Source organism: Thunnus maccoyii, chromosome 1, assembly GCF_910596095.1.
Source record: "Thunnus maccoyii chromosome 1, fThuMac1.1, whole genome shotgun sequence".
Classification (NCBI taxonomy): Eukaryota; Metazoa; Chordata; class Actinopteri; order Scombriformes; family Scombridae; genus Thunnus; species Thunnus maccoyii.
In genome coordinates this window covers 38,858,662-38,883,903 of record NC_056533.1, presented here as the reverse complement: position 1 = coordinate 38,883,903, position 25,242 = coordinate 38,858,662, and the positions used below count along the sequence as shown (strand labels likewise).

The 25,242-nt window shown below is 40.6% G+C and overlaps 1 protein-coding gene across 1 annotated transcript in view; it reads left to right on the top strand.

Annotated features, from left to right (window-relative positions):
- The first annotated feature begins 2,893 nt into the window (after positions 1 to 2,893).
- LOC121903474 (nuclear receptor ROR-alpha A-like) overlaps positions 2,894 to 25,242 on the top strand; it is a 29,207-nt gene continuing 6,858 nt past the window's right edge. Inside the window, exons 1-7 of the mRNA XM_042420537.1 lie at positions 2,894 to 3,027; positions 17,336 to 17,421; positions 18,597 to 18,738; positions 21,030 to 21,298; positions 21,379 to 21,580; positions 24,325 to 24,446; positions 24,695 to 24,827. Of these exons, the coding sequence (XP_042276471.1) occupies positions 3,000 to 3,027; positions 17,336 to 17,421; positions 18,597 to 18,738; positions 21,030 to 21,298; positions 21,379 to 21,580; positions 24,325 to 24,446; positions 24,695 to 24,827 (982 nt within the window). The 5' untranslated portion in view covers positions 2,894 to 2,999. The remainder of the gene's footprint in view (positions 3,028 to 17,335; positions 17,422 to 18,596; positions 18,739 to 21,029; positions 21,299 to 21,378; positions 21,581 to 24,324; positions 24,447 to 24,694; positions 24,828 to 25,242) is intronic.

Sequence of the window (25,242 nt, the reverse complement as noted above, 5' to 3'; positions counted from 1 at the left end):
GTTGGCTGTTGGTTTGGATGTGTGAGTTGTGTTATCCAGTTGATGTATTCTACTGGTTTTGATGATCCTCTGACTTTTCCTCTAGCGCCACCATGAGGTTGACTTTTTTATTCTTTATTGAAAAATCTCAACGACTATTGCTGTGACGTGTTTCTACATTCATGTTCCTCAGAGGATGAATCGTAATAACTTTGGTGATTCTCTGACTTTTCCTCCAGTATCATCTAGTCAAAGTTTTAATTTGTCCAATACTTTGGTTTATGACTAAATAACAACCTCAGCTGTACTTTTGGTTTAGTGCTAATTAGAAGATGCTAGCATGCTAACACGTTAATCTAAGATGGTGAACATTATACCTGCTAAACATCAACACGTTAGCATAAACACTGTGAGCATGTTAGCATGCTATTGTTAGCTTCAAGCACTGATGTTCCTGTAGCCTCTGGAGTCTCATTTGTTCTTTTTTTATTACATCAGGTGAAATAATAATTTTGTGTGTTGTGGGGGTGCAAAACAATTTTGACAAATAAAGGGTTACATTTGTGAAATGTAAAAGGCTGCTGAGGGTTGAATGTTTGGATGTGGTTGGTGGACAGTTTTCTGGTAAAGCTGTATCTCCTGGTCTGTCTTCCTCTTTGGTTAGTTCTTGTTGTTTGTTCTTTTCTCTCCACATTTGTTCTCTGTATCACACGTCCTTCCTTCCTTTTCATGACTGCCGAGCTTCTATTCCCCCTCTTGTTTCTTTGAACTGTTTTTTTTTCTGAACCGCAGTGAAGAAAAGAAGCGGTGCAAACACGTCATGTGGGGGTTTTTTTGAGTTTGTTTGATGATGATGTGTCCGTCATGATGCTTTGCTCTGTCCTGATGAGGAAAATTGATTTTTAATTGCAGTGAGAAAACTCAGCAAAAGTACAGCTGCAAGAAAGACTTTATGAGTTTGTTTGATCCGCCCATTAGCTGATTCAATTCCCTTAATTTTCCTCCCCATTTCTGGAAACAAATATGGAAACATTTAAGAGCTGCAAAGGAGGAATTTGGGAAAAATATTTGGGAAAATTTAACATTCTGCCCTCGGAGGTGACGTTTCAAGCAGCGCAGCTGGATCTAGTGCAGCCAAAAATATGAACAAACAAATTCTTTTTCCAGTTTGATACATAAGTCGGTCTGCACTGGTGCATACTGCCTCCAGGAAATAACCACAGCCTGAATGCCAGGCTGTGGTTATTTCCTACATGAATAGAAACTCTCACCTTCTCCCACCTACTCTGCTTTTATATGATACCAAAATTACTGGCAACAATAGAAATGTAAACATTACACATTTAATACTGTGTTAAGAACTCATTTAAATACTGTGTTACTGAAGTGTGGCTCTATTGTATCATGCACATTTCCAGCTCTATATTTATATTCTGGGGCTCTACTGGAATATCTTTGCATGATTTCCAGTTAAAAACTCCTTATTTGTCTTCTACTGGTCCTTTATGCAGCCCCTCAGTTCAGCCTCTGTCTGAAACAGGCCGTTTTAGCTCCTGTCTCTTTAAGGCCATGGTTACGTTACGCAATCAACGTTATCACCATGGTAGCGACTTGTTAATCACAAGGTAGCCACGCCCTAAAGCATACGCTGCTTTATCGTCCAGTTCACTCTAAATGGAACCATAATTTATAAAATGAACATCATGCTGTATTGAAGAGGACTTGAAACTAATGATTGAGACCATAAACTCATTAGGAAACGGTTTACTGAGGTAATAAATCAAGTGAGAAGTAGGGTCATTTTCTCATAGACTTCCATACAATCAGACTTCTTTTTGCAGCCAGTAGAAAGAATGCAGGTTTAAGGCACTTCCACATTGGCTTCACTTGTCAGACCAGGAGCTACCAGCGTGGTGAACAACATATGGAAACACCTTAGCAACAACCTTAGCAACGAACGGCCGTTTGTTGGCATGCGCAAACAATCTGACATCAGCTCGATGGGAAAGTAGAGGTCACTTAACAAACGAAGTATTCACAGCAGGTTGAAGCCCTGACTTTTGACTTGCAGGCAACATTTTCATATGCGTTTACTTGATGTTTTGGAACTTTGACCATGTTTAACATCCGACATCAGAACAGGATATAAATAACAGAAAATCACAAAAAGCTTTAAAAAAAAAAAAAAAAGTCCCTTTAACTAAGGGCCTGTGTAGTTTACTCTGGTTGGTTTTCCTCCGGGTTGCAATTCGTTTGTGAGAATTGGAGGAGCACTTTGCATGCTGGGATGTTGATGAGTGAAAATCAACAGCTGCTAGCGACTAGCAGCTAGCCAGAGATCCAACCTGGACTAACACCCGAGCATGTTGTCTTTGGACAGACAGAAGCTTCTTCAGGACCTTCTTCCTGTCTTTACGTCCTCGCTCCCGCCCTCAGACACATCTGACCAATGAAAGGAGAGAACGTTCTCACCTGGCTTTAATTATTATCAGTGCGAAAAGAAACTGAAAATCTCATCCATTCATTCAGACCAAAGCAAACCAACTAAAAGGATTGAAAATTCATTAAATTAGCTAATTAATATGTCAGTTTTTAAAATCTGAAAAGGTGGAAAATGCTTTTAAACATCCTGCTGTTATTGTTCTTTAATCTAAATTTTAACTAAATCTTTATAGAGAAGTGAAGAGCAGAAAACACACACACACACACACACACACACAAACACACACACACACACACAGGCTATTAAAACAGTCTCCTACCTCCCCTGGCTTCTCATTGGTTGGCAGCCGTGTCAGTCAGCGGGGCAGGGCGGGGGGTGGGTGGGGCCTTGTGATGATGTCACAGTCACATGGATCCTCATGCGGTGCAGCGAGCAGCTCAGGATGTCAGAGCTGTGAGAGCTGCTGCCGATCACACACACACGCACACACACACACACACACACAGGCACACACACACATACACACAGAGAGGAGATACTGCTGCCGCTGCTTCCTCCAGGAGTCTGGATTTTAAATATGTATTTTGTGATTTCTGACATGAAAGGTAGGACAGAAGAACCTGAGTGTGTGTTGCTTTGTTTCTCTCTGTGTTTGACTTTTTTACCATTTTAACCTGATCCATCCTGAAGCAGAAAGATTTCTCTCAATCAAACGATAAAGAAATATTTCACATGTGCTGAATTCTCTTTCTGTGCAGCGAAGACGTTTTGTGTCTGTGAAGATGCTCCACTCTGTCTGTGTTACACAAAGCTTCTCTGAGGATGTTTACTAGTTTGCTCTCTGTAAGGTGAAGTGTGTGTGTGTGCCTCTCATGGTGTAATCACTATTTTGGGAATCGTGATTAAATTAACGACATTGTAAAGTCAGAGTGTGTGTGGCTGAGAGCAGGTGTGTATGTGTGTGTGTGTGTGTGTGTGTGGTGGACAGGAGGAGGATGTGGTAAAAAAGTAATGTGACATTCTGAGAATATATGAGTTTATGAGCTGCAGGAAACCTGACAAGGTTTTAGTCACGTCAGTAGAGCTGGGAACAAATATATAAGTTTATATGAGAAATAAGGAGTTTTTAACTAGACTGGACGTATATGAGTCGGTTCATTCATTCATTCAAGGCAGCGACTGGATGTGAAGTCTTTACATTCACACTCTATGATTTTATCAACGTCAGACTGGAACAGACTCGCTGCATCAGTCGTCGCCAACAGATCAGATTCAGAATGTGTCATGTGTCACGCCATGTGTGTCTCTGCCTTCAGTCAGAAAGATAAACAAAGATAATGTTTATTTACTATCATAAATGCATGCACTCTCCCCCTAAAATGACATAAGAATATGTAGCACATGTGTCCCATTTATAGTATGCAAAGTGATGCCCACAAACAGCATGTGTGAGGAGAAAAAAAAAAAAAGTAGTGAAATCCTGCTACTATAGTTTGTTTACGTAACCTCAGGAGGAAGCTTCCTGACCAATCAGAACAGAGCGGCTCCATCGGGGGAGGGAGGGAGGCTAAATGGCCTGTTTCAGACAGAGGCTGAACTGAGGGGCTGCATAAATATGTTTTTAACTTATTAGAGACCCAGAATAAACAAATAGGACTGGAAATGTGCAGAATATGTGATGACATGTGCATCATAATCACCATAGAAGAAGATATTATAGGAAATCAGTAGCAGTATGTAAAAAAGATGCTATGAAATACTTTTTACAATTAGATTCATAGATTGCAAACAGGTTAGAAAGTGATCGTGTCTGTCTATCACCTAGTTCCCTGTAGGATGTTTTATTGTTGGCTCAAGTGGTGAAAATAGGACTTAATAGCATTATCTCTGTAAATTAATTAGAGCTAGAGCGATTAGTCCATCAACAGAAAATTAACTGGCAACTATTTTGATAATCGAATCATAATTTTACTAATTTTTTTAAGCAAAAGTGCAAAAAATGCTGGTTGCAGCTTCTCATGTGTGGATCATATGATGGTAAATTGAATATTTTATGGCTTTTGGACTGTTGATTTTAAAGACAGGACATTATCATGATGTTTTATTGTATTGTTGTTTTTTGCACATTTTTTTGAGACTGTCCTCCCCAAAGATAAACCACAAGATCAGCTGTTAATGCGGGTGCCTCGTGCATACAGTATGCGTACGTTCGAGTGACAGCGCCCTCTACTGACCGTAGTAATGACGACGAGAGAAAAGGAGGAAATCAGGTGACGTTATAGCAACAAAGGGTCCTTCAACAAAACAATCAGACTGTAACACAAGAGTCACTGTTCACTTCCTGTTTCACATAAACAACCTCGAGTCAACACTGTTCTTAAAAACCATGACCACAACTGTCTGAGCTTAGCCGCGTGGTTACTGTAACCATGACAACAAAGTCCTCCTAACCTAAGAGAAGTAGTTACTCTAACACAAACCTCACTGTTCCTCTGACCTATGACTGACTTTTTTACAATAATAATGTAATCTGGTCTGTCAGTGTGTAATGTGTTATTGACTCTGCAGCTCCTCTCGGCTTTACGGAGCTTTATAGTGAGTTTCATCTCATTGTTTATCTGTCCGGCTGCAACTTTACTGTTCTGGTTCACTCTCAGCGTCTCATAGCGTCGTTTTCAGAGAAAAAGCTGTAAAAAGCCGCTGTACACTACCTGCTCACAGTTAGCTGTAGACTAGCTGGTGATCATAGTGGAGCATTTAGCAGCTAAAGAGTCAGATATTTCCCTCAGGAGTTGGTAGAGAGCAAAAACAGCTAAAAGAGAGTGAATATTGGACTAAATGATAATGTTGCTCCGTACCTGCTGGATGTGAGGTTATGTCGCATTATGTTCACTGACATCTGCTGCTTGTGATCAGTATGCACCTACATTTTAGCAAATATCTGAGCAGGTTTATAAAATAGCGTACAGCGTGAAGGACTGACAGATGTTCTTCTACAACAGTCTGACAATCTTTGACTTGTTAGTGTTATATAGTCACAACATACACATCAGTTTCTCTAAAAGATTATTAACCAGCGATGTTTGGAAAACCCAATAAAAAACACTTCAAGCTCTTCTTCAAACCATCTGGATGAAAAAAATATTCTGTTCACTGCAAGATAAAAAAAGATGTGTCTCTGTTTACGAACTTAAACAAAAATGGCAGCTACCTGGATAAAACACTCTTTACCATCCAGAGTCCTAAAAGAGTCTTTCAGAACAGCGTTAAGTGTTTTTAAATGACCTTTTATTTATCTTTTTGACAAACTGACGGTGACCTCTGTGGCCTGAACGTTTGCTGGTACATGAGAGGAAACAAACTGGGACCAGAACCAGGACTCTGTTTTGTTTCCATGTATTTAGTTGTATCAGAGTCTTTGTCTGTTTTTAGCTTTAATATGTTTGTTTTAACCCAAAATACAGTTTAATTTAATTTCAGTCATCATTTCTCCTGTAAATGTCTGTTCATTCAAACAGTTTTTACAGGCTTGTTGTTGTTGTTGTTGTTGTGTGTGTGTTTGTGTGTGTGTGTGTGTGTGTTAAGTCTGTCTGGTCCAGATTCTCAGTCTGTGAGAAAACGCTGCAGGAGGCATTCAGCCAGCCGGTTATGTCACAGGATTACAACAGCGAGGAGATTATTTAACTGTTCTCTGCAGGGAGGGGGGGGGGGGGGCGCGCTCTGGGGTCGGGGGCGGTGACATCACTGGTGACATCACCTCTGCTGCAGACACTCAAACACATGAAGAAATGGCTGAATATGATTACTGCTAACTTTATTGTCTTGTGCTCAGTTTTTCCAAACAGGAGAAATGTCTGCATCTGACTTCTTTTACCCACAATTCATTTGGTTTTCCGGGTTGTTTATGACTTTGTAGATCTGCTTTAAACCACAAACACTGTTTCCTCATTTTCTGTAGTGGTGCCTTCAAGGATGATAAAACGTGGGTCTCCCAAAACACGACAGGGAAAAGCAGACACTAAAATACGATACTGCTAAATACTTTGAAATATCAACATAATTGGATGAAAACTACTTTCATGGTAGTCATGAACCCAAACCATGGGTCATGGTTTCACACGGCTGAATATCGCGCCGTTGAATCAGACACAACAGAGTCAAAAGCTGCAGTTTCTCTGTGATTCTGCCGACAGCGAACCAGAGAATTTTGAGCCTCAGGTGGACATAAAAGCTGAATCTAAAACAAAAAGACAACTTATTTTACAATATAATGTCAGAGCAGAGATGCAGCATCACTATTATAACTCATGGGGCTGAATATCGTGCTGTGTGGAGGAGAAAGCAACCTCCCTGCGTAGCTCAGTTTGGTACTGAGAGACCCTTTAGAGGAACTGGTCTCGGTCCAGTCTCAAACCAGCTCTGGAGCAGTTTGTTCTGACCGACTACAAGGCTGCAAGTTTGAGCTAAACGGCTCCCGTAGCCAGGAGCGCTTTGCATGCTGGGATGCAGCTAGCACCTAGCAGGAGAATGATGGAGGTCCGACCTGGACTAACAGCTTCTTCAGGACCTTCTTCCTGTCTTTACGTTTTCGCTCCCGCCCCAGACACATCCGACCAATGAGAGGAGAGAACCTTCTCACCTGGCTTTAACGATGCATTTTGGTTTATTTTTTCTGTTTGTAAAGAAACTGAACCAAGTTTACCGACTGATTCAATGATTCAGAGCAGAACAAACATGCTGCTGGTTTGAAAACAGCCCTAAAAGAAGTTTGATAGTCTCAGAGAATTATCAGTCAGAAACAGCTGAACCGAAGGAAAAACATCAAGTGATAAAACCGTGTAGAGGAAGAGAAAAACAGGAAGATTGTTCAGCAGAGGAGCAGGAATTAAATCAGACTTGAACTGAACTTCAGCTGCAGCAGAAGATAAAGCAGGAGGACGGCGGGGGGGGGGGGGGGGGGGGGGGGTTGAGGATGAGGGGGGGGGGGGTTGAGGAAGGCGGTTTTCCACTGCAAACCTTGACATGTTTCAAAGGCTCAGTGGCGGCTACACGGCCCTCCTCTCTCCTCCCTCTTTGATCCGTCTCTCTGTGAAACTTTTTTTTTTTTTTTTTACAGCTCGGTTTCAGATAATTTATCCATCGGGGACTTGTTTTGCCGAAGCTTTAGCATTTTTGGAGTAAACACAGTAACGGTGGTGGCCCTCATGAAATTCCTTCAGCTCATTAGCCTTCACTTACCGCTGCTCTGCTGCTAATTACACATCATATACAGTTGTATCTACTGTATACGATGAGCATCTGCAGCTGTCTACGGGGAAAACTCTACAAGGTTCAAGCGTTCATGTGGAGTTCTGAATTTAATTACTTCAGATGTAGAAAATGATCTGAGTCGGTGGAGGAGTTCACACCTGCATCTTTAACTTCCAGCAGCTACATCAGAGCGGAGACGGAGACGTCCTGTTGGCTCAGATTATAGAGGACGGAGCAGCTGATGTGATGATGTTTTCATCTCTGAGCTGAGATATTTAAATGTTTACGCTCTGACTGACAGGCAAACAGCCTCGAACGCTGTTGAAGTGGTTCATCAGAGGCTTTCAGTCAGCGTCGTGTCAATCAGTGTTTCTGTTTATCAGCAGATTCAGATTCAGCAGGACGGATAAAATGTGACTGTATGGCTGCAGGTGGTGATCATTTTCATTATCGATTCATCTGTTTATTATTTTCTTGATTCATCGTTTAGTCTATCTAGAATGTCAGACTGTGAAAAATATCCGCCACAGTTTCCAAACCCGACGTTTCTTCTTCATATCAACAGTTTGCTGCACAGAGACGTTCAGTTTACTGACATGTATGAAACTGTTGAGAAGCAATTAAGAAGCAGGAAAACAATGAATGTTTGGCAGTTTTGCTATAAAAAAATGAATCAAAATAGTTGCTGATTATTTTTTCTATTGATCATGTTATAAAAATGATGATGATACTGCAACTCTGCAACATCAGCAGACTCATCAGTTGAGGTTAAAGGAAGTTCAGTATTATATTTATAAGGAGGAAGATATAGAAATTAAAATTTGTTGGAGACAGAGTGAGACGTGTCATCTGGGGGTCAGATGGACAGGAGAACTGAAAACAGACATGAGGTTATCTATAAGTCTGTATTTGATAGATTAAGAAAAGAACTGTGACGCCCACTTAAGGTGTATAAAAACTAAAAAGAAATGCTCCTTCTTGTCTCTATTGTTTAATGGTCATTATGAAGAAATTCTTTTAACAGATCGATTGATTAGTTTAAACAATTATTGGTTTAGACACATTTAAAAACCAGATGTGTAAAACTCACATACACATCCCCTCGTTCTCTGTAATTGTTTTGTTCCTCGTGTTGTTCTGTCTTTTGTCTTGCAATTAAAAAATAAATTAATAATACTAATAATAATTTAAAAAAAGAAATATGCAAGCTGGTGCCAGGAAGTTCGACTGTGGGTCCAGACCTCTAAACATATCAAACTTTTCAAGTTTTTCGGGTTGATCTGATTTTTCAAGCTGATAAATTATGAAATCTTTATGTGTTTTACTTACTTCGTCATTTTTCCAGTAAACAAACGAAAATATACCAACTCCTATGTGTTTGAACGTGACAGTAGCAGACATAAAAAATGAAGTATTATAGAATATAAGTATTTAAATCAAATGCAAAACAATAATCAACACAGACAGGCAGGAAAAGTGATTTAACTGTCAACCAAACAGGAAGAGACTCGAAGCTTCTCTTTGGTTTTGACCTCTGATTAGATTCTTCCTTATAAACAGGTTGAGTTTGCTGAACGTGAGACTTTGAAACCAACATGAAGTTCAGTGTCGAGCTGTAAACATGAACATACACATGTGGAGGTGAAGCAAAGACAGTTTGGAGATTACAACACCGACCTGCTGGAGAGGTGACGAAGCAAACGCACCAACTGCTGCTTCGTCTGTTAACAGGCTGAAGGAACAGTGTCGGTGCGCCGCCATATGTCCGCCGTTATTACATCCACACTGAGATTATAGGAGGAGATTAACGCTGCGGCGTCTCTGAGTGAGAGTAACCCATGAGCAAGGCATTTCATCCTCTGAAGAGGTGAAATAACTTTTCTCTCGGTTTTACTGTTGTCACGTTCTTCGCCGTCCTTGTGACTGATTACTGTGACTGTCAGCTGGGTGAATAACGATCTCATAAGGATCACATGTAAACGTTATGAACCACATCATCTTCACATACGCCGGAAATACAGTCTGATGGTTGCTAGCATGAATTAGCTCTGGTGATAACGATGTAATTCACAGAAGGGCTGATGGATAAATGGAAACAGGAGGTGTCTGGCAAGAAATACAGATACTATTAGTGGTAAATGTGACAAAAACAAACTCAGTTATGAGAGAACTTAGTTTTATTTAGCAGAGGCAGAGATAAGACAGTAGATAACCAAGTAGGTTACTGTACTTTATGGCAGTCATCCTGCTAACGTTAAGATATTTAATCACAGCAGCAGTCAATGGTAAAGAGGTTATGTTACAGCATGTGAGAGTCAGCTGTTGCTTCACTTATTTCACTTAATTTTTTAATGGACCATGAAGGGTTAATCTTGTTTTGTCCTGCTGATTTTACTCTTTTCTTCTTACTTGTTCTGCTCAACGCTCCGGTTGCTGTTGGCTGCTGTATCTCACCCGACATGTTTGTCTTCTTCTTCTCCTTATGTTTAATAGAGGCTGATAAACCTGCTGTTATGGAGTCATTAGGTGTGTTTCCATTGGTCCACTTTTATGTGCTTTTTCAGTTTGTGCATAAAAGAACATGAGTGGAAACGCTGGAAATTCAGATAAAAATTGAAATATCGCAAAAGCAGTTTGTCATACAGGAAGCATGTGACTTAAACGTCCCTGAAGCTTCCGCCGCGCTGGAGAGACGAAACACGGCGGCAGACGTGTTTCACCGTCAGCTCTCTTCTTCTTCTTGGTCTCTGAGCAGCATTCAGTATGTGACACAGAGCTGTTCATCAATGCTGTGATGTCAGCTGTTTGTCCATCATGCTCTCCATCAGCAGGTTGTGATGTTATGTTTTCCATCACTTCAGCTCTGACTGTCTTCTTCCTCTTTTTGTGGTTTACTGCACTGACAGGAGAATCAGATCAGACAGCTCAACTATTAATATTCACAATCAGAAGTGGATGGAAATACACATTAATTTGCATTTTCTTTTATTGATCTCCTGAAATTTGACATAAACCTGACTACTGGTGTCTTGGCTTTTCCCTTCAATTCTTTGTTTACACTCAGTTGCTTGGAAACACAAATATGATGATATTTATTACTGACATAACTGGAAAGTGTCACTTTTCCAGTGAAAAACAGAAGTTAAGGTGGGTGTGGCGCCTTATTTCTGTTGCTCAGAGATCTAATTGTAGATTTTTAAGAGACTGAACTTTTTGTGTTTATCGCATCTTTTAAAAGTTTAAAAGTCCTCTTTTAATGACGTAGTCTGGTTGTGTCGTCTTCTTCTGCGACAGTTTAATGGCACCGAGACCAACTGATCAAGTCCTAATATACAGTACATACATTTTCTCAGATTTTCTGGAAATTTAAAGTTTGCGCTACATTTGAATGGAAACTTGGCTGCTGATACAATTTACAGTTGTTTTCTGTGTTTTTACTGTTTTTCAGTAAATTATTCAACAGAAATTAACCAAACTGTTTCCTCATCAGTCTTTTGACTCAAGTGTTGCTTAGAAACACTGAGGAAAAACTACACAACATCTTTAATTTCTCGTAAACTGTTCATGTCACTCGCTCTGCTTCCACTCACTGTGTAGGAAAATCATAAATAACACAGTCATAATCGGAGGATTTTACACCTACTTAAAATTTCAGCATGAATCCAAGGAGTCATTCTGAGAAGTTTGATGAGTTCAGATATGCTTCTTGGCACCTCTTGAAGCTCGATCACGCTACATTCTGTCACTTTGAGATGCTTTTCTGGGAATATCTTAAGTTTCTGAGAGTGGAGTTTTTGTTTTATGGCTGCAGATCAGCGAACAAATAAAACCTCAAACAAAAGGCAGAGTTATGTTATGATGCCTCTGATCTGTGGAGGAACACAGACATTTAACTCTTTGTTTGACTGCAACAGTCACAAAGAACAAAATGTAAGAAACAGAATGACTCTTGTGTTTTACCTGAGAAGAGGAGGAGGGATGACGAAGGATAAGAGAGATGATGAAGAAGAAGGAGAAGAAGAAGAGTGTGTCGGTGCAGCAGATGCTGACAAACATGAAAGCTTTCTGTGTTTGATGCTCTGACAGCTGATGACTCATTAAAACAATTTCCTCTCAGGTTCACTGATTTAAAGACTCAGTGAGCAGAAGAAGAGGAGGATGAGAAACTGTCACATCATATTCATCTAAGCAAAGGTCACTCTGAGCCGCCGGGCCCAGGCAGTGTGGACAAAATCAATATCATTTATTCAAATAGATTTTGTCTAAAATGTCAGGAAAAAATACTTCATCCCTAACCCTAACCCTAACCATAACTCTAACCCCTAACCCCTAACCCTAACCATAACCCCCTAACCCTAACTGTAATCCCTAACCCTAACTCTAACCCCTAACCCTAATTCTAACCCCTAACCCATAACTATAACCCTAACCCCCTAACCCTAACCTTAACCCCTAACCCTAACCATAACCCCCTAACCCTAACTCTAACCCCTAACCCCAACCCTAACCCTAACTCCCTAACCCTAACCCCCTAACCATAACCCTTAACCCCCTAACCATAACCCTAATCTCTTAACCCTAACCCCCTAACCATAACCCTTACCCCTAACCATAACCCTTACCCCCTAACCATAACCCTAACCCCCTAACCATAATCCTAACCCCTAACCCTTAACCCTAATCCTATCCCATAACCATAATCCCTAACCCCCTAACCCTAACCTTTACCCCCTAACCATAGCCCTAACCCCTAACCATAACCCTAATCCCCTAACCATAACCCTAACCCCCTAACCCTAACCCCCTAACCATAACCATAACCCCCTAACCCTAACCCCCTAACCATAACCATAACCCTAATCCTAACCCCTAACCCTTATCCTATCCCATAACCACAATCCCTAACCCTAACACCCCAACCCTAACCCCTAACCCCCTAACCCTAACCATAACCCCCTAACCATAACCCTAACCCCCTAACCATAATCCTAACCCCTAACCATAACCCCCTAACCCCCAACCCCTAACCATAACCCCCTAACCATAACCCTAACCCCTAACCCTAACCCCCTAACCATAACCCTAATCCCCTAACCCTAACCCCTAACCCTAATCCTAACCCCCTAACCCTAACCCCTAACCTTAATCCCCTAATCCTAACCCTAACCCCCTAACCCTAATCACTATTTCCCCAAAGTCCACAGTGACGTCTGCACACGTCTTGTTTTGTCCAACTGTCAGTTCAAAAGAATATTGAGTTTATAATCATATTAAAGAGAGAAAAGCAGCAAATCCTCATAAACTTGTAGTAAATCTCTGGTTTCAGCCTGATGAACGACAGCTGTTCAGGAGGAGGTGAACCTTCCTCACATTTCATCATCAGCATCATCGTCGCCCCTGAATGAGATACTGTGTGAGAGCTGCACATCAGCACTTTACACGTTTGACAAGACATGATATATAAATAAAGTTACTATAAATAAAACACGTTCAGAGCTTAATGCTCATGCATCCTTTGTGCATTTGACCAAAAAGTGAGTGATGATCTTAAATGCCAAGAAAAAGACCAGAATATATAATAAATGCAGCAAACTGTCTGCTTTTAATGTTTGATTTAACTTTGATCTCGGATCTTTTTTAACTTGTGTAAAGCATCTTTGAGTATCTTGAAAAGTGCTCCATAAATTATATGTATTATTATTATTATTAATGTATTCATTAAAAATAGAAGAACTGATGTCTTTGAAAACAAAGATGGTGGGTTTAGCTGAACAGGCGGCTGATCAAAAACTCAGAAGAGACTCATCAGCCAGACAGGAGAATATCTGGTCCACCTTAAAGGTCAGTCCACCTTAAGTGAGCCTGGTCAGGTTAGGCTAACGTGTTGTCGCTAACAAGTCTTTTCTCGATCTTGAGAAGCTGCAGCGTTTATTAACTGACACGTTGCGGTCTATGCTGCCATATTGACAACTAACTGCGAACCTTTTCCTGCTCCGCTCGCAACACCATCACTTTCCTGCCGCTCGCTCAACCACACGCTCGCTACGCGCACACACACGATGACTCAAAAACATCCCACAGTAATGTAGGGAGTTATGCTCGCACAGTGTGTGTGAGTGAGAATCATTAGTAGCCCGTTGATGTCAATGATCGTCTGAAATTTTAGCAGCAGTGCTGATAATTTTAGAATGAATACAAGGGAAACACCGCTGTTGTTTTTCCTGTGAATGCAGGTATATTTCACACTAGTAAAAAAAACCTCACAAATTAAAAAAAGACCTGATATACACACCAAATGATGCCAAACACACTACTGAAACCACACACACACACACACACTTTCCTCTCTGCAGTAATTAGCCCTCTGAGCATTAATCCCCAATTCTGCGTTTCATCATCAAACATGGTTCAACAAAGCCACCACCTGAAGTTAGACCTGATGTGAGAGCTGCAGTTATTAATACACAGCCAGCTGCAAACACAAACATCTGTTTGTTTTTTTGTAATGTTTGTCCAGCAGCTTCAGGCTCTCAGGAGGAGACGAGAGGAGAAAGTTCTCAACGTACGTTTTATTATTTTCATAGTGTGAAGTTTATTCCTTTTGTTCCTGCTAAACTCAAAGAATCACACTTACACTAACCACTATTTCATAATACTGTTAGATTGTCTCATTCAACACAACAAACATTCTGGTTTGTGGGATATCTGTGCACTTGCCATTGCTACGGTAACTGTCGTAAACAGTCATGTGGTCCGTGCAGGTGACAGCAGGAAGTTGACAATATCATGAGAACATCCTGTTTTAGACAAATGCCCTTTTTTTAAAAAAAAAAAAAACAGAGTTTGGTGTTGGAGCCGTTGCTTTTGATCTGTGGTAAAGAACGATTGGCTGGGTGAGGAAACACACACACACACACACACACACACACACACACACACACACTGTGCTGGAGTTAATCTGAGTGCTGTTGTGGTTCACTGGGTGCATCAGTGGATCTTGTAGATCTTTATTCTCTGGGTCAGCTGGTCAGTCCTGCTCTGAGGGAGGACGAGAGACACTGAAGCACACAGGGAAAGAGAGAGAGAGCGAGAGAGGACTCACAGTAACAGATAATAAAAATAAGGTGGACTTATACTTCCTGAGGATCATTATCACTGATGTCCATCACAAATAAACCTCCAGAAATGTGATAATGATCTGAACATCATGTTACACTGCAAAGAGCTGATTCACATGAGATTATTTGCCAAAATATAAACAAATACATATTCAAAAATCATGTCCTGCTGTTTTCATGAGTGATCAGTTTGATTTCAAAAAGCACTGAAGAGAAAGCAGCAGCATGTTGGTCTTGAAAACATGAAGTTTAAAGACTCAAACCCAACTGTTATTTTATTTTATGTAAATAAGTAGTTAAAATAAATTTGACCCAGGAACAAATGAATAAACCAGACAAGAGAAAGAAGAGTTTCTGTGCTGCAGACAAACAGCTGGGAGATGATCTCTCCTTCAGTCTGTGTCTTAAGACTGATTGTAATGTGTGTGTGTGTGTGTGTGTGTGTGTGTGTGTGTGTGTGGGTGTGGGTGTGTGTGTGGCTGCAGACTTGCATAACTTCTCGCTGCTAAATTTAGCAGCTGAGAGGCGAACTGTCACTCTGTTACTGCTGAGTGTATAAATACACAGAGTGAGTCAGTCTGAGCTGCTGTCTGACAGCTGAGATCCTTCACTGACTGCACAACTCCTTCATAAAAAATACATTTTCCAAACAATCATTACACATATAGTATATATATATATCGATATATAAGACAAGTCTGATTATAAGATGACTTGGCTTTTTATGCACCTGTTTTTGTAAAAAGACCTTTTGAAGATAAACCTCACTGTCACACTGGATCTGAGAAACTATTAAACCAAAGGGAAGAGACGTCATCAGTCAACATCATAAGTGTTTGACAGATAATTAAAAATTAATTTATTTCCTCTGCAGCAGAAAAACACGTAACATGAGCCTTCAGAAACTCTTGCAGGTTAAACTGATCTAACCAAACTATAAACACACTGGAAGCAACCTGCTAGCCTAGCGACATTAATGCTACAAACAACCCATGATGCATCACTCTCTGTAGGAGCTGCTGTTAAAGCGATGCTCTCTCTCCGTTCAAAAACAAGATCCGTTGTCCTCGGATATAATTTGTCGTTCATTATTTCCAGCTTCTGAATCGTGAAGATTTGCTGCTTTTCTTTGTCGTATGTGACAGTAAACTGGATGTCTTTAGGGTTAGGAGATCAAAACGACATTGTAGGAATTTTTATCTGACATTTTACAGACTAAAAAATTGAAATTAATCAAGGAAATAATCTACAGATGAATAATTACTGAAAATAATTATTTGCAGCCCCAATATATATATATATATATATAGAGAGAGAGAGAGAGAGAGAGAGAGAGAGCAGTGAGGTTATCAGACCTCTGTAGCTCTTCATCTCTGCTGGAGGCTAGCAGCTCCATGCTACATTAGCCGCTACTAGCATCACACACACCATGGATGTATAAAGAGAACTGGACACAGCGTCATGCAGGGTCTCATTCATTCCTATGAAAGTTGCTCAGTGGCGCATGAAGTCAAAAAAATAGCCGCCAATAGAGGCGCCATGGAGCATGCTCACTAGGCGGTTAACTTCTGGTTTAGCCCTCCGGCTAACTTAATTTGGATAAAATGGTTCAATCATGCAGCTCTTCTAGACTTTCGAAATGTGATCAGACCGAGTGGATCAAATTCTGTTAGTGAAACAAGTCATTTCACAGGACACTCAAAAAATATTATCTGCTGATTTACAGACGTTTCTTTCATAATGTGGGAAAAAGTCTTTTTGGGTCCAATAGCGTCACGTGACGTGATTACACGGTTTGGCCACTATGTCAAATTGGCTTCAAAGCTTCCTTGGAGGCTTGCACACCACAATCTGTACAGTCAGGTGAATTGAGTGGAGTTGTATTGTGGGTAATGTAGGCGGCAGGTTTTGCTTCTGCTGCATCGATTCGGATCCTTTTTTGAAACCTGTCTATCATGAGTCTGACTGTTATAGGAGTGAAAATGTGATAAATGTTTGATGGTTGTCGGTTCAGATGTTTGTCGAGGTTTTCAGGAAGAGTTAACCTGAAGGCAGTTTCATGAATGAAGCATCTTTACAACTTCTCACACATGGAATCTGTTCATTGACATCCTGATCAGCAGGAAGTAGACAGTTTCTCTCTCACATCAGTTTCATAATGTTATCAGAGAGTTTTATAAAGTCTCACATGCTGCATGTAAAGCTGGATATTCATTTATTCATCCATGCAGCTGTTCTGAATGAAAATGTAAAATATTTATTGGTTGATCTGATCTTAGAGGAATTTAATCAACAATTTCAAATTAAAAGTCTCTTTCACAGCGTTTTATAGTTTATTAAACTGATTTTATTGTTTGAAGATTGAGATAATTCATGTTTTCAGTTCAGACTTTGTGTTTACAGAAATGTTTCAGGTTTCAATGTGAAAAATTTCCGTCTTGACTTTTACGTATTAAATGAGCTGATTTCCATTAAACCTTCACTTCAACTGTTTCTCGTGCAGCTGCTGACAGATGTTTTGACACTCTGTATTTTCTCTCCGCAGCTCAGATTGAAATCATTCCCTGTAAGATCTGTGGAGATAAATCGTCGGGGATCCACTACGGTGTCATCACCTGCGAGGGCTGTAAGGTAAGCCCCGCCCTCTCATCCCCCCCCCCCCCCCCAACCCCACATGACCTCACTTCCTGTTGAGCCTGAGCTTCCCGCTGTCTCTCAGGTGTCGTCACGGAGACGGTTATTTATCTTTCTTTTAGAAGATCACATACTACTTCCAAGTCTCAGATTCTGGTTAATTTATTGTGTTTTTACATTTGTTTGGTCATTTTTAAGGCTTTTACTTTGAGCGACTTCCTGCCTGTGTGCACACTTTGACCATTTGGGCATGAGCACATTACACATATAGTGAAATGTGTGTTTTTATTCTGTTTGCAAAAGTTTTATTAATGAGGAACAACAAGATCAGCCTGGTGGAAGTGACGGGTGGCAAAAATGTCAGTTTCCATATTTAAAAAAAACATAAAAACACAACAAGAAATGAATATGGACAGCTATTTATTTATTTATTTTTACCTTAGGCCCTGGGATACAAAGATATCATGTAATTTGCACATAGTTGGATTTTGTGGAAAACTGATGAAATGTTGAAATTCTACTTTTCACTTCTTGTTCTTATAACTTTTTATGATGTGATGTGATGTCACTGCAGCGTACATATTCAAATAGTCCATGTGCTGAAAATATTATATCAATGACTTGCTTGTAACTTACAGTAGTGAATGTTTAGGAATGTTTATATAATTTAGAGAGTCGAGGCACCAGAAGCCCAGAGAGTTAATTATCTTATAGAGAAACTGACGGTTACCTCTGTGACCTGAATGTCTGCTGATACATGAGAGGCACAAACTGGGGCTAATTTGGATCATCAATCACAACCGTTTGGCACAAAAAACTTTCTCCTGGTTCCCCAAAAAAACGGGCGGCTGGTGTGTTCGGCTGCAGCAGCAGCTGCTGCTGTGACAGCTGCTGGCAGCTGGAGGTTCATTTCACAGCCAACGAGCAGCTTATGGAGATTCATCTACATACAAGCACAGGAGAGGGAGGCTGATAGGAGCTGTGGCAGTGTGGACGGACACCCGGGGTCATGAGGGGTGATGGGGGAGGGGGGCAAACCTGTCCTTTAATGTCTTTAAAATGTGCTAGAAAGATGAGTGAAGGCCTGAGGACGTCATGGTGTCGCTGACTGACTGAACTCCTGCATATAAAAACCAAAACACTACAAATACGACCGTTTCCTCGTCTCTCAGGGTTTCTTCAGGAGGAGTCAGCAGAGTAACGCCGCCTACTCGTGTCCTCGCCAGAAAAACTGTCTGATCGACCGAACGAGCCGCAACCGCTGCCAGCACTGCCGTCTGCAGAAATGTCTGGCTGTGGGCATGTCCCGAGATGGTGAGACACACACACACATATAATTATAAATAACCCTAACGCACATTACAAACTTATTAACACACACACACGCTCTCACCTGCAGAAACAACCAGCCATCAGCAGTTTTGCAAGATGTTTGCTTGCAGATGCAACAAAACAAAAAAAACACCACCTGTTGTCACATTGTTTCACGCTCTGAAAACTCCCGAGCGTGATGATTTATATCTCTACTTAAATCTCTTTTATCGAACCGCTTAAGATCTTTTACTCGTCTTTGAAGAGCTTCATGGTCTTGCAGCAGCCGACTTGTCTGACATGTTTGCAATATATGAAGCAGGACAAAACAAATCTAACAAAAGAGAAGCAACGTAAACCAACATCCCTTCAAATCCATGTTACACTGCTATGATGAGTTTGACAGATTTTTAACAGCCAGACTGAAAGTATGTTACATCACATCATAAGTCTGGACACACAAAAGTTACTCTACTGTATGTTTACATGATTTCTGATCAATTTTTTCTGTTTTTGTGTGAAGATACAATAACAGAAAATAAAAATTGCAAACTAAAACACTTAATACAACAAAATATGCCTTATTTATTAGTGAATGAGGCCACAATATTCAGTTCTAATGCTGTATCTGGAATTTTTTGTATAAAAAGCTTTCAAAAAGATTCATATTTTGGCTTTGTTGACATATTTATTCATTTTTTAAAATTCAGTAAATAATCATGAGATGAACCACCCTGTTTTTAGGGACTTATTTTGTGTTAATTTCATGTTTTAATTTGTTTTTTTAATTTTGATTATAGTTATATTAGAATAATAAGATAAAATGAGACAAAATAATAATAGTTATAATTAAAGCTGCAAGCAGCGTTGGTCGGGACGTTGCACTCTGGCCCGTCGGGATCAGATCATTTTGCTTTTTAAAAATGAGGAATATTTCTTACAAGTGTAGTGTGCTTTTATTTTGAAAGTTTGATTGACATGTGTACTGTCAGGTGTGTAGAGACAATAAGTAACTGCAGCTGGACACAGAAAAATACTCATATATTTGAATGGAGAGTGTGAGCGAACCCACATCTTTTTGAACATTTACTGCTTCCACATAGTTTTAGATTCAAACTTCATTTGAACTTTAAATGAGTCACGAGACTTTGACCTACAAATCTTGAATTTACATGTTTTTTCTATCTTTTATTGTTTTTGAGATATTAGAGTGTGAGTTTTAAAGTCTTTTCTTGCTCCTCCTGTGATTTTATAATGAGTGTGTATTGCGGAATGTTTCACAGCACTGAGGGAGTGACATCACCAGGAGCAGTTGGAGAGGAGGATTTTAGAGTACACTTCTTGTGAAATATCCTCATAAATCCCATGACTTTGGCCAAATCTTACATTAAAAATCACATTTTAGTGGTAAATTTCGTTGTGAATCCATTGATACAGGTTTGAAAGTGGTCAGACTTATAGTTTAGACATCAGAAGCCTCTGTTTGACACAAAGTTCATGCCCATAGATTGTCTCCCCATTGTTTTACATTGTAAGGTGTGATGTGGCACTGCAACTTTCAGGACTTATAAAATCCAAACCGTTCGAGTTATTACAAAGTTTTTAACAACTGTTTTTCAGCATAGTGTCATAAGTCATCTATTGAAGTTTGAAGTCAATACTATTAATGCCCTCAGAGGAGATAGCGTTTGTTCAGGGGCCAAAATTGGGGCAAAGTCTTATTTTGAAAGGCTGATTGCAGACTTCCTGTTGGATTTAGGTCAGGGGTGTCAGAATATGATTTGTAGGTCTTGATGAGACGAATAATTGAGTTTTGGTTTGATCTCTCTACGACATTCCTACTGGCCGTGGTGGCCATTTTAGTTACATAGGTGGCGCTAGAGAGCACATTTTGGCACTTTAGGGGTTAATATTTACATTTTATCAAATTTTTCACCAGACCTGATGTGCGTGCCAAATTTGGTGAGTTTCTGAGCATGTTTAGGGGGTCAAATTCCGGGTTAAAGTGGCGTAATAATAAAGAAAGAAAGAAACAAACAAACAAACACACGAAAAACAATAGGGTCCTCGTCCTTAGGTGAGGACTACTGTTTTACAGTAGTCTACCTTTTGGGTTCGGTCCCTAAAAATTAAAACAGAAAAGCAAAACTTAGTAAATAAAACCAGAAACAAACAAACAAACAGAGAACCTGACACTGAATAAACGATGAATGACACACAGGGGTGTTATGTATAAGATGCAACTTGTCTTGTTTTGTTATTTCCTTGCTGACTTCCTGTTTCTCCTCTTCCAGCTGTAAAGTTTGGTCGGATGTCCAAGAAGCAGCGGGACAGTTTGTACGCGGAGGTTCAGAAGCATCGTCTCCAGCAGCAGCAACAGCAGCAGCAGCAGCAGGGTTCCCTCCTCGTGTCCCACCCCGGTCTCGGCAGCCCGAGCCCGGGCGAGTCTGAGCCGCTGTCCCCCCACTACGGCCTCTCCTCCACGGGCCTCACCGAGCTCCCGGACGAGCTGGGAGGCTACATGGAGCAGAACTCCCCTGAAGGAGGATCAGTGTCGTCAAAGGTGTGATGTTTTTACTTTTCACAAGTGTTGAGAAAAAATACGTATACATTGAATTAAATAACCCTCTGTCCCTAAAACAGACGGACTCTGGAGGAGGAGGAGGAGGAGGAGGAAGTGGTGGGTATTACCTGGACATCCAGCCGTCTCCGGACCAATCAGGACTCGATATTAACGACATCAAACTGGAGCCGCTGTGCGACTACAGATCCAGTAACGGCTTCTTCCCGTACTGCTCCTTCAGTGACGGAGAGACGTCGCCGACCACGTCAATGGCCGAACTCGGTGAGATACTGTAGGAGAGGAGGAGGAGGAGGAGGAGGAGGAGGAGGAGGGGAATCTCCCTTCCAGATTTAAAAGCCTACTGAAGCAGAGCAGACATGACTGTTCAGCTGTTTTAATCTTAATAAGAGAGGTTTGATCATTTCAAATGTTTCTGTGCACGAAAACTTCAAGTGAACCAGCGAGTGCAGAAATTTTAGGGATTTTATTTTAGGGCGTCTTTGCTTTTATTTGCTAGAAGACAGTAAAGAGTTTTTACAGGACGTTTGTTTATTAGTAAATTGTTTTCCCAGTTATGTCCTGGTGACAAACATAATCACTTCCTGGATTAGACAATGTTTTTTGGAGTGAAGGAAATACTACATGTACATACAGATATGTAGGCAGGAAAAAATGAACTATGTCACTGTTATGTTCAGTATCAACATTTTTGCAACATTAATTAACATAATTCCCTACAAAACATATTTGCTGTTGCATATCAGTTGTATGTAAACATAATTTATAGGAGACATAGTTGCAAAAAAAAATTACGTCCAATTAGTGAAGTATTTTACCAGCTTGGGACCAAAATGGAACCAGCTACTGGAACCCAAACCTGTCCAGCTCTTGTAGGTCTTATGTTAAAAATCCACCACTGATTAAGCTTTATAGTGAGTTTCAGCTCATTGTTTATCTGTCCGGCTGCAATTTTACTGTTCTGGTTCACTCTCAGCGTCTCATAGTGTCGTTTTCAGAGAAAAAGCTGTAAAAAGCTCAGCAGGTAGTGTACAGCAAACAGACACAGTTAGCTGTTGACTAGCTAGTGAACATAGTGGAGCATTTAGCAGCTAAAGAGCCAGATATTTCCCTCAGGAGTTGGTGGAGAACAAAAACAGAGCTAAAAGAGAGTGAATATTGGACTTACATTCACCAGGTGGACAGAAACACGACTCCAAATGAATGATAATGTTGCTCTGTAACTGCTGGATGTGGAAATAAGCAACTGTTTGCTAACAAGTTCAACATGTCAACTTAAAAGATGATGATGATGTGACTACTTGGTTAGTAAAAAAACAAAACAAAATAACCCATCCACAACGTCAGACTGAGTGAAACAGCAGTTCAGTCTGATTATCATCAGCTGGTATTTACACGCTCAGAGATTGTTCTTATTCTAGTAAATCCCAGGAGAGCAGCTCAGTGGGATTACAGTTCTGACTGTGATCTCCCACAATGGAAAAAAAAAAATCTGGATCCACTCCTGGCAGTGGATGTGGTGCTCTGAAAAAAAAAAAGATGAATAAATAAAATAAATAAAACATCCACCATGTGGCAGAAGGTTGTAAAGAGCTGGAGGGAAAAACAAACACAGTGAAGATGAGGAAATATCTTGAAAGAAGTGGAGCAGACGGAGAGGAGGAGGAGGAGGAGGAGGAGAGGAAAGAAGGGCCACAAAGAAGAGTTAGAGACAAAAGGAAGAACGAGAGGTGGGGAGGGGAGGAGGGGGGGGGACTGTGGGGCAAACAGACAGAAAGGTGGTTTAAAATAGCAGGAGGTTGGAAACTCATCTTCAGAGCTCATTAAAATCTCTGTGTGGTAATTAGCTGTCTGTTAATTAGAGCCGATTGGGACGTGGCAGGGCGCTCGTTCGGGGAAATCATCTACTTCTGCTCCCTGGAGATTTTTTTATTCACTTTTTTTCCCCCTTTGACAAAAGCATTTATCGTAATACCCCCCCCCCCCCCCCACCTCCAACCAAACAGAAGCTTTATTAGCTGCCCCACGTTCTGTGTTGTTTTGGTCTCTGCTGTTATTTCATATCTACTCATTCATGCTGCATCAATTAACAGAACAATAGTTACAGTATTTTCCTCCTGGGTTTGTTTCTTATCTGAGCTGCATTCACAAACATTTTGTTGACAAAGTTTCATTAAGTGTAAAAATTCTTCTTCTTTGCCAAAATATACAGGAACAAACACTCGATGCCTGTATTGATCACGCGTCTCACAGTTATAGAAATCATCAGATACTGTATATCACACAGGAATCAAATGTTCCTATCTCATAGAGGGACCCAAGGGTCATTTATGAAGCTTCCTCCTTTCCAGCAGGAGAAACACATGCTTAAAATCATTATGAGATTTACTAATTTTAGCTTATTCACCTATAACACTTACTGATACACATAAAACTGTTGGTATTTTCTCCAATTTATAACTTGTAATAGGCTGCATGTAAACACCGACACAAACAGAACATATTCTGCACATTTCCAGCTCTATATTTATATTCTGGGGCTCTACTGGAATGTCTTTGAATGATTTCCAGTTAAAAACTCCTTATTGATCTTCTACTGGTCCTTTATGCAGCGCCTCAGTTCAGCCTCTGTCTGAAACAGGCCGTTTTAGCTCCTGTCTCTTTAAGGCCCCGCCTCCTGATGAGCCCACTCTGTTCTGATTGGTCAGCTTTCAGGAAGCTTCCTCCGGCTCCGGAGGCTACGTAAACAAAATATAGTAGCAGGATTTCACTTCTTTTCTCCAATTTTACTCCAAATGTCAACTTCTCAAATCCATCCGTACATGTTGGAGCTGAATCACATCTGAAATATGAGAGTGGACAACACATGGAAACACCTTAGCAACCACCTTAGCAACCAAGGCTACAGAACTTCAGATGACTAGACTGGAGCATCATCACTGTATTGTATATGACTGTGTATCCATCAACATCACCAGCTCAGTGTTGTGTTGTGTGTTTGGCTGCAGATCACCTGGTTCAGGTCATCTCTAAATCTCACCTGGAGACGTGTCAGTACCTGAGGGAGGAGCTGCAGCAGATGAGCTGGCAGAACTTCCTGCAGGACGAGGTGGAGAGCTACCAGAGCAAGGTGTGTTTAGTTTTATATCCAGGACACTCTTTGACAGTCAGGACACTTTGGACAAAGAGATGTTTAAAGTTCAGACTCAGCACCGTCTGACCTTCTTTGAGTCTCAGTGTTAGTCTTTTTATTTTAAAGTGATTTTGCTGATTATTTTTCCAACACTTAGAGGACATCTGGTTGTGTGTCTGTGCATTCAGTTGAAGTTCCTTCAGTTCAGAGGTTCATTATTTAAACTTCCTGTCTATTCTGTGCAGCCGCGGGAGGTGATGTGGCAGCTCTGTGCTGTAAAGATCACCGAGGCCATCCAGTATGTGGTGGAGTTCGCCAAACGCATTGACGGCTTCATGGATCTCTGTCAGAATGACCAGATAGTGCTGCTGAAAGCAGGTGAGAGTCAGAGGTTATTTATGCTTCATGCAGTGAGTCCTCAACGGATTTAACATCATAGTCCCAGAACACTGTTGGAATATATAATAATCAATACAGCACAACCAGAGATATCATCTTTTTATTCCACACATTCTTCTTCCTTGTCAAAACCTGCTGCTTATGTTACCCATAATGCAACTGGAGATTAGGGTGTGTTATGCTAGTAGCTGCTAGTCTCCAGCAGAGATGAGCACTTTTACTTTTCATGTGCTTTCAATGTTAGTGATGGAGGATAAAATCCACAGTGTGTCCACAAAGTCGTTCAAAAGTCTGTGTGAAGCTTCTATTCAGCTTCAGCAGTCTGAGTTAGTCATATCAAGTGGATATCTGACACATTTACAGTCTTTTTAGCATCAAATTCCCTCTTTGTGTT